Below are 10919 nucleotides of genomic sequence, written 5' to 3' on the forward strand. Positions count from 1 at the left end.
GCTCTCGGGGTGGATCTTTCTCTGGTTCTCGGGGTGGATCTTTCTCTGGTTCTCGTGGAGGCTCGTTTTTTGGCTCTTCCTCCAATGCCCATCCTCGTCCTGGTCTTTTGGGTACTGCTCCCGGTGGTCTTCCATCCCACGATCGGTTCAAGGGTGGTAAGATTCAATGTCAGATATGTCGATGGTATGGACACTCAGCTATTGACTGTTTTAATCGCATGAATGCTTCATATGAAGGACGTGTACCTTCTGCTAGTCTCTCCGCCTATGCTGCTCAAAGCTCTTCTCGTGCTCCTCCTGTACCACCTGCCACCACATGGCTTCTCGACTCGGGTGCTAATACCCACATCACTCATGATGCTACCCAGCTTACCAATTCCCACGAATATAATGGTACTGATCAAGTGAATGGAGTCAATGGAGGCACAGGTTTGCAAATTTCTCATATTGGAAATTCATATATTCATACCCCTACCAAATCCTATCTTCTTTCTAATACCCTCCACTGCCCTAATGCCTCTCATAATATTCTTTCCATTAACAAATTTTCTTCTGATCATGATTGTTATTTTGTATTGCATCCTAATTATTTTCGTGTCCAGGATTCATGCACGGGGAAGATCCTTTTATCCGGCCGGAGTAGCACTGGTCTTTATCCCTATTCCAGTTTTCTTGATGCTACAAGTGCTAACAATAAAACACATGGAGCCGTTGCCTATGTTGGAGTCCGAGTGGATGATCGTGTTTGGCACTCGCGTTTGGGTCATCCATCTCCTTTCATTTTAAAACATTTAATTTCATGTCGAAAATTGTCTATTACCAGACATGTCTCTGATTCTTTTTGTCATTCATGCCCATTAGGAAAGAGCAAGAAATTGCCATTTTCTTTGTCTACTTCTATTTCTCACTTTCCATTGCAATTAATTCATTCGGATGTTTGGTCATCACCCACTTTGTCTATTTCTGGTTTCCGTTATTATGTGGTTTTTCTTGATGATTTTTCTCGTTACACTTGGTTGTATCCACTTAAGTTAAAATCTGATGTTTATGCCACTTTTGTCAAATTTAAAAATCAAGTGGAAAATTTGTTCAATACTAAAATTAAAACTTTCCAAACGAATGGTGGTGGTGAATATGTCAACAATGCTTTTAAAACATATTTTGAAACTCATGGGATTCTTCATCGTTATACATGTCCCCATCACCCTGAGCAAAATGGTATGGCTGAACGTAAGCATCGTCATTTGGTTGAAACTGGTTTAACGTTACTAGCTCATGCTAAAATGCCTCCCACATATTGGGCTGAGGCTTTTCATACGGCAAATTATTTAATAAATCGTCTTCCAACTAAAGTTCTCAACCTTGTTTCACCATATACTAAATTATTTCAACGAGATCCCACATATGAATTTTTGAAAGTTTTTGGTTGTGCGTGTTTTCCGTATCTTCGTCCTTACAATAATAATAAACTTCAATTTCGATCTCGCAAATGCATTTTTCTAGGCTACTCGTTAAATCAATTGGGCTATCGTTGTCTTGATCCTCAAAATGGGCGAGTTTTTCTTTCAAAACATGTCATTTTTGATGAATCCTCATTTCCATATGCATCCTTATGTTCTCCTACTGTTTCTGGAAAGACTGTCTCCTCCCCCTATCCATGAAATAGGACCATCCCACCCCCCCATCCCTAGTCAAACCCGTGACCACACATATCCCAATCCTACATCTACCCCACCACTCACCGCCTCACTACCCCCACCTCTTCAACCTGTACCTATTGCCCCTCTCCAACACGTCAACTCTTCTTTACAGCCTGCCATCCCACTCATTCCTTCCCACCCCACTAGGCCTGCACACTCTCAGTCACCGCTTCACCCTTCAGTCCATATACCTCAGTCCATTCCCTTGTCTCAACCACCGACATCTTCCTCTTCCAATATGAGTAATTCAATGCATCCAATGGTTACTCGAGCAAAACTTGGTATTCATAAACCGAATCCCAAGTATGCTCATGTGTCCTCTACTAATATTATTGCAGAACCTACATGTTTTTCACAGGCTCCAAAGTATCCAGAATGGCGTACAGCTATGGCTGACGAGTTTAATGCACTACAACGTGCGGGAACATGGGTTTTAATTCCTCCTCAGTCTCACATGAATGTTCTTCCTAACAAGTGGGTTTTTCGCATCAAGCGACGTTCTGATGGCTCCATTGAGCGCTATAAGGCTCATTTAGTGGCCAATGGTTTTCATCAACAAGAAGGTATTGATTATGGTGAGACTTTCAGTCCAGTTGTTACTCATTCTACCATCCGTATGATCTTGTCCATTGATGTGCATTTTTCTTGGCCTATAAGACAATTGGATGTCCAAAATGCCTTTTTACATGGCACCATTTCTGATGCAGTTTATATGCGACAACCCACTGGTTTTGTTGATCCACAATATCCCACTCATGTTTGTCAACTTCGACGCTCATTATATGGATTGAAACAAGCTCCACGAGCTTGGTTTCAATGTTTTTCCAATCATTTGGAGAACTTAGGATTTGTTGCATCTCTGGCAGATTCTTCTCTATTTATTTATTCTCATGGTTCCGTCACCATCTATTTACTCATTTACATGGATGACATACTTATAACTGGAAATCATACCTCTACCATTTCTTTCTTGATTCAAGAAATGGCTCGGCTATTCTCCATGAAAGACCTGGGTCCTTTAAGTTATTTTTTGGGTATGGAAGTTCATCATTCTGCGAATGGTATGCATATGTCTCAAGTTAAATATGTCATGGACTTACTTACACGCACCAACATGTTGGATTGCAAATCTGTCTCCACTCCTGCCATTAGTGGTCGTCGTCTCAGCTTGTATGATGGTGAACCACTTTCCAATGTAACTGAATTTCGTAGTGTGGTTGGTGCTCTTCAGTATCTCACCTTCACTCGACCAGATATCGCCTTTGCCGTCAATCAGGTATGTCAGTACATGCATCGTCCTACTACTACTCATTGGATCGCGGTTAAACGTATCTTACGATATCTGAAGACTACTCCTGACCATGGTTTAATGTACAAGCCAAGTTCTTTGAATCTTGTGGCTTATGCTGATGCTGACTATGCTGGTGATCCTGATGACCGTAAGTCTACTGGGGGTTACTGTATTTTTTTGGGCAACAATCTTATCTCATGGAGTTCAAAGAAGCAACGCGGGGTTTCTCGTTCGAGCACTGAATCTGAGTATCGGCAACTTGCGTATACTGCTGCCACTATTTCCTGGTTTCGCAAGTTGTTTAATGATCTTCGTATTCCTTTATCACCTCCTAAAATTTGGTGTGACAATATTTCAGCGATCTCTTTGGCATCTAATCCGGTTTTCCATACTCGCACTCGTCACGTGGAGGTGGACTATCACTACATCCGTGAAAAGGTAACTCATCGCGAACTTATTGTGGAGTTTGTTGCCACCCAAGACCAACTTGCCGATTTCCTTACCAAAGGTTTGTCCACAGCACGTTTCAATTTTCTTCTGTCCAAGCTTCCCGTTCGTCGTCGACCGCTCAACTTGCGGGGGCGTGATAAACCATCCAGCCCGCCAAGAGGAAATTCAAATATTTCCTCTGGCCAACAGAAGCCGCAACAACCGCAACAGCAGCCGCAACAAATGCAAGAACATTTAAAAGATGCTGATAAGTCCTAGCTGTGAACTTATCTGATTTTTGTATTTTGGATTAATCTATTTATCACTTGTAATTATCACTTGTATTATCTGTTTATTATACAAGAGTTTGTTCTACATCAAACTCTCTTTTGTAATTTCTATATAAGGATGAATATACAGAAGGGATAGTTATCTGAGCAAAATTATACTCAACCTTTATTTTTTATCTGGTGGTACATGTGGGGGTAATGTATTTTAATTTAAGAACTGGATCCTGGATGTACCATTAGAGGTAACAGTTTGCAGCAATCCGTTCACCAAACCTATTCACCTGCTAAAATCAATAATTTGGTTGTTCTTAACGGTTCGGGTTGATCATGGTTGGACCCGTTAATGATCCGTCACTTAATGGTTGGTTTAGGATCCACCCGCGAAAGTGTTATATAACCGTTAACAAAGGTGATTTTGTAATTTCGTCAAAGTGAAAGGCCCGAGCCCTCCTTCGACTTAGCTTCAACGACTTCGGGAGTAGTAGTAGCATAACCTTGTATTCGAATAGTGTAGATGAATTGAATCTGTTTGACAGAACATAAACGAATTGGATCTAGTTATCTTATTCTATTATGTTTACTAGTTTTTAGAAGACATTTTCTAGGTAGGATTTTATTTCGTAAAATCAATTACTAACATCTTTGCTAGTTGAACGTTTTAAATAAATTGACAAATTGTTTTTAATTGGTGAAATGGTTAACCTATTAATAGAACAGGTCACTTCGCGTACAATTATTATACCCATAAGCTTAACGGATTGAATTTAGATGAACAGTTAAAAGGATCAGTTTGTGGTCAATCCAGTGAAAACCAACTAAACCCAAAATTTACCATTAATCAAATCGTTAACCAATGAGCTAGATGTATTAATTAAAATTTTAACCACTTATTAATCAAACAGAGAAACAATATTTGCACACACTCTCTGATTGTTTTACAAAGAGAATTGCGTAGGCCTCATAATGTTCGGCCATTGGTCATCAATGGCAAGCGACCATTAGAACAAATAATTGAAGAAACAAATAAACTTCTATAATAAGTAACCAATATTATTTCACCAGAAAAAAAAAAAACTTACAGAAAATAAACCCAATAAATATCCAACAAAATTAAACCTCATACTAAACAAAAATTTAAAAATAAATCCTACAATAAAGCCGAGCAAAGGTCTAGACGTGATGCCCTCCCTTGACGGCAATAGCTTCGTCTTCAATAACATACTTTTTCCAAAAGGAGTGCTTTTGCCAAATAGTGTGCATTTCTTCAATCGGAACCCCTTTGGTTTCTGGCAAAAACTTGTAAATGAAAACGTTCATCACCACGACCCAGAACGCAAAGAAGAAGAACAAACCAAACTTCAAGTGGCAAAGCATTGTGGTGAAAACTTGAGCTATGGCGAAGGTGAAGATCATGTTGGTAGCGACATTGACGGATTGAGCAGCTGACCTTACTTCAAGGGGGAAGATTTCACTTGGCACCAACCATCCTAGAGGTCCCCAAGACCAAGCAAATCCAGCAACATATATACAGATGCAGGCCACCAAGCCATCAGCAAACCCCTTAGACAATACACCAGGGTTGCCACTAATCCCAAATTTAAGAGCAATTACAATTCCAATAATCACCTATTAATGCCAGAAAAAGAATAGAACACAGCTAAATTATTTTGTCTGTGGAAAAGAAAAAATATGAAAAAATATGAACAACATAGGGAAAAGGAACTAACCTGAGTGATGAACATTTGAGCACCACCCTCAATGAAAAGGGCCCTCCTTCCAACCTTATCGACAGTGAAAATCGAAACGAGGGTGGCTAGGGCATTAACAGCGTTGGTAATCACGGTGGACATGAGAGAAGCGCTACCTCCAAATCCCATTGTTTTGAACAAGACGGGGGCATAAAATGTGATCACATTCATGCCGGTGAGTTGCTGAAAGGCAGGAATTGCAAGTGCAAAGACAAGCTGAGGTCTGTATTTCTTGGTCAACAAGGTTCTCCAGGGGTTTGTTACCAACTTGGATGCACCACTGGCCGCAACTAGGTCATCAAACTCCTCGTCAACATTGTCAACGCCTCTGATTCGGAGGAGCTGAGTTTTGGCTTCCTCATTCTTACCACGCTCAACCAAAGAGTTTGGAGTTTCCGGTAAAACTAATGCGCCGATCATGATCATAATTGCAGGGACTGCAGCACCGCCCAAACTCAAACGCCATCCCCAACCTCCTTTGATCTCAGAAAAGAAATAGTTAATTACACCCGCAGCAAGTATTCCAATAGTGATTGACAATTGGAACATCATGTTTAAAGCACCACGGTATTTGTGTGGGGCTACCTCAGACACATAGATCGGCACAGACTGCACGCAAAAATTGAAACAATTAAATAAAACTTAAGATAAAATTAAGTAACATTAAAAAAAAACATTGAATTTAGACCACATTTAGGACCTCGATCATACTAAACTTAGAAAGAAAAAAATTAAAGCATAATTCATAATGTACCTGATTGGCACATCCAATGCCAAAACCGAGGAGTATTCGACCAACAACAAGCATCCAAAGGTATTGAGCGCCGGCATTGAGGAGTGCACCAATCAAGAAGAGAACTCCACCCAAAAACATTGTACGTCTCCTACCAAACTTTCTGGTTATAGTTGATGCACAAACACATGAAACCAGAGCAGCTACATACAGTGACGATGTGAAGAGCGTCAGCATCTGGCTGTCAAACTTGCAGTACTGATTGTCGGAAGGCTTGACCGAGGATTCTTTGTTATAAACCGCTGGAAAAAACTTTTTCAGGAATGAATCCATCGATGTCACACCACCTGCATAATAATCAATGTCAGATACTTTAATTAGTTTATACGAACACAAAATCAAAACTTTTTGAGTGTGGATATATAGGTACAGTCGGCTAATTTTCCAATTGAACAATTCAGGGCATGCAGTTCTAAACTTTTTGAAGCTATCTGTGATTTCGGTTGATTGTGTTTAATTTATTTAAAAAGTTTTTCTCGTATAGTGCATTGTTGGTATCTTTTATGATTGAAGCTGAAGAAGAAATATATTCCGATATGATAATTCAAAACGTTGATAACAGGACGCTAAACGTTGCTGCGTAAGCTTAAAAATCAACAGCTCATATTATATAACAATGGCGTGATATATAATCTGGAAGTTAAAGGATTCATAAGCATAAAACATGTTATATATGTACCTGAGACTCCGAGATCGTAGCCAAAAATCAAACCACCGGTAGCTGCCACCATACATGTGAGAAGAACCCTACCAGTGAGTTTTCCGGGGTATTCTTTTCCACCTTTCGTTGTCGTAGCTATACCGTCTCCAGCCATTGTAGCCTGCTTACCTTTTACTATCTATTCAAAACTGACTTAAAAACCAAAAGCTAACTGGAAATAACGAAAACAAGAAGAGAAAACTCAGAGATATACAACAACGTGAAAGGATGGTGGATGAGAGGTACTATTTATAACCCTCCGCAGACTTGCAAAACCCTAAGTCGTTAAATTAGATAAGGAGAATAAAGATAAAAGGATTTGATTAGAGTTTGAGTTTGAGTTTAACCGATCTCTGTATCTGTAGCCAATATAACAACTTCTTTGAAGGTTTTGCTGCTTAAAATCATTTGAAATTGTAACTGGGTAGGACTTTCAGTTTGACTCTTCTTCTTTGTATCTAATTTAACTACTTAAGCTGGTTGAGGTTTTTTTTATTTTTTATTTTTTATTTTTATTTAATTTACAAAGGTCAAAATTTTGGTCTTATCCACATGCTAAATTTATATACATGAGCGGATTAAGCTGTAGTTAAAATAAATTGGACAGAATGATCGGATAAAGGATATTGAATCCAAATAAAATAAATTTAATCCAAAAAGGATAAAACATTTATTAGGTAAATTGTTTTACTAACAAGAAAAACTCAAAGACCAACTATTAGCATTTGGATTAGAAGCTATATAGTTTAAGTGATGATGCAATTAATTGGCACATCTTTATGGGCGTTTTGTTTTTAATAGGCATTCTTTTATTTTAAATAGCATATGGGCGCACACATTTGTTTTTGATGTAGAAGGAGAGAGGAAGAGAGTGCTAGAGAATGTGGGAGTGAGAAGTTTTTTTTTTTTTTTTTTAATTTTTTTAATTAGAGGTATGTTAGGATTACTTGTTGGTGAGACTTTGAAAAAAAAAACAACAAAATTTGATTGTGTGAAATTGCATTTCTACCCTATATTTCTTATTCATGTTCATTTTTAATTAGAGGGTTAAACTGGTAATTTCATAGAATTTTAGTTGTCAATAAGTGTTTTGTTAATTAGTAGAGATTATTGTGTAGCTTGATTTCTCTGGTGTTTTTTAATGGAAAAATATATATAAATATTTTTACCACAGCAAATTAACATGTACGACAATGATGGTAAATTATTAAAGAATTCACGATAAATATTTATCATCCTCATACCTATATTAGTGAAACGTGAGACTTCCCTTAACAAACTCACCACTGAAATTCGAGCAAAACAAACTCATCACTGAAACTAAAATATCAACAATCTTGTACATCTGTATTAAAAAATATAAATATATTTATTATCGACAAACATATAGTGGAGTTATATATATATTAATAATCTTGGAAACAAAGTTGCTAATATTTATTCTAAAGTTCGTAATTTTTAGAATCAGAGTAATCTCAAACATTTCAAAAATGTTGTAGTATTAATTATAGCACATGTGTGATTGTGTAAAATTATTAATAGATTGTGTTTAGGATACATGAAGATGTCATCCATTTATGAGTGTATTACTTGTGGGGCAAGAAATTTTATCTTTGATTTTTTTTTTTTTTTTTTTGGTCAAAGCAAGAAAATTTATCCAATTCATTATAAATAAAGGCATTTTTGGGTACAATGGGCAGGTGCAAAAAGACTAAGTTATATGATTGAACATAATAACAAATTGAAACTAATAAGAAATTGTTGTGATGGACACAAACACAATTTATAAAATAATCACTTAAGAAATATAAGAATATCTAAAACAACACATCTTTGGGGCGCGTAGCGCCCATGATGCAAAAATGCCTCTCGCACGCACGCTAGTGCGTGCAGAGAGGCTAGTTATAAATAAAGGCACGGAAGCAAGTATCACAAAAATTCCTCAACCTTTTTTCTCTTCCCGCCACACCCTCTCTCTCCCTTCAGTAAAATAGGATACAACAGATAATTAATAAAATAGTTTACAACAGAAAATTAATATTTTTACAAGTTTTTAAATATTCTCACACTTTTTCTCACATGCAACTTATTGTTCTTTCTATTTAATGCCTATGCACCTGGTGCTTATGAAAATAGTAACATAAAGTAATAATATTTATGGAGACTCTAGCGTGGGTTCGATCCCCACCATCTATTTTCTCTAATATTCAACAAATTTAACCCTTTAAAACTATCGTTTTTCAAAAAAAAAAAAAAAAAAAAAATCTTTGTTAACATGTTCTTAGTACACTTTAAAGTTTCTCAATTTCATAATCCATAAGCTTGATCTAATATCACAGCAAAAATGATGATTTACATTATAAGTCAAACTCAAACATGATTATTACGGTGGAATTTTTTCTATGTTCCATAAAATCTTGATTGCCAGGGATTAGGGAAAAGAAAGCATTGATCAAATTCGAAATGCCAACAGAAGATCGATCAATTTGACATGATTAAACAAAGTACATATCTCTTTTGTTGATTATTCTATTTGCCTAACGTTGAGAGAATCACTATTTTCGTAAGCAATGAATTAGTTTATGGAAGAGGATTCTCTTCGGATCCACTTTGTGGGGATTCACGTCCTAACTGTTCATCTTACATCGTACGGTTAGTTTTCTTCAAGTACTATTTGTGTTTAATTCTAAATAAAAAAAGTCAAATGATTTATGACTGCATGATGCACGATGAATGGCTAAGATGTGAAGATCCCAAGGATCCCCACAATTTGGATCCGGATGGGATTCAAATCCTTAGTTTATGACCAAATAAATTGAACACCCTCATGTGTTTGATCACTGGAGCTTCTTTGTCCCATGTACGCCACCAAACAAATAAAGTTGCTCATCACATGGCAAGAGTAACTATCGTTAACAATGGTGTTTGTACTTGATTCGAGGAACCTCTTGATACTATTTGAGATTTTAGGGGAGTCTTCTCTCTAATGTATTGGATTAGCCTCTGGATTTTGAATGAAATTTTGTTGTTTTTGATAAAAAAAAAAAAAAAAAAAAAAAAAAACCAAGTACACCGAATAGTAATAATAGCATCTGGTTAGTACTAAAAATGGGAGCATTACAATAGTAGCTATAGACCACTTGTTTGGTAGTGTTTGTATTTGATTCAGTGAAGAGCTTGAAGAAAAATAAGATGATTTTCTTTTTGGACTTTTTGATATAGTAGCTTCTGAGAATAGCCTTTTGCACCAATCTAGCTTGTTCTTCTGTATTGATCCATCCAAGTTAAGCTTTGTCTTGTAGCCCCATTTGACATTAATGATAGGCTTATCAGATGGTCTATCAATTAGCTTCTATGTGTGATTCTTTTCTATAATTTATGTCATATTGCATAGCTTTCTTCCAAGAGTCATCTTGTGTTGCTTCTTCATAGTTCTCAGGTTCCATAATGCACACATTTCATTGAGCTAGCACATCACTTAAACTCCTCCACTTCAATGGAGTGTGATCATGGCTATGAGAGATCCTTGATTTGGCTTGTGAGATAGAACCAGTAACAAATAGAATAGAGCCACTTTGTTGACATGTCTGTGGTGTAGTCAACAATGTGTCTAGAGATTATGTAGTTTCTAACATACTTCAACTTATGTACCTCTTTCTCTTTCAATTTCACCAATCATTGGAACATTGACATTTTTTTCATTCTCATGATTCCAATCCAAGTAAGAATTTATGGTGTATCTCTTGATTGAATAATCTTCTTAGTGACTAGATTATATAATCTGTAGCCTCTCACTTGTGTCATAGCCTACAACTATGCATTTGTAGCTATTGCTTTCAAGTATGTGTCAAGTTTGACGGAACATTAACATATAGCACAAAGAACCAAAGATTTTGAGACGGCTAATTTTTGGTTTTCTTATTTTGAGATGGCTAATTTTTAGTTTGCTTCCACTACAGGCTTCAAAA

General features: G+C 36.9%; 1 protein-coding gene across 1 annotated transcript; it reads right to left on the bottom strand.

The window, feature by feature from the left end:
• Positions 1-4880: 4880 nt before the first annotated feature.
• On the bottom strand, positions 4881-7066 carry LOC137746489 (sugar transport protein 1-like). Its single transcript, XM_068486510.1, has 4 exons — positions 6931-7066; positions 6213-6538; positions 5438-6067; positions 4881-5336 (listed from the first exon to the last, which is right to left on the bottom strand). The coding sequence occupies exons 1-4, from the start codon at positions 7064-7066 to the stop codon at positions 4881-4883; spliced, it is 1548 nt and encodes a 515-aa protein (XP_068342611.1).
• Between the last annotated feature and the right edge of the window lie 3853 nt (positions 7067-10919).

Source organism: Pyrus communis, chromosome 10 (genome assembly GCF_963583255.1).
Source record: "Pyrus communis chromosome 10, drPyrComm1.1, whole genome shotgun sequence".
NCBI lineage: Eukaryota > Viridiplantae > Streptophyta > Magnoliopsida > Rosales > Rosaceae > Pyrus > Pyrus communis.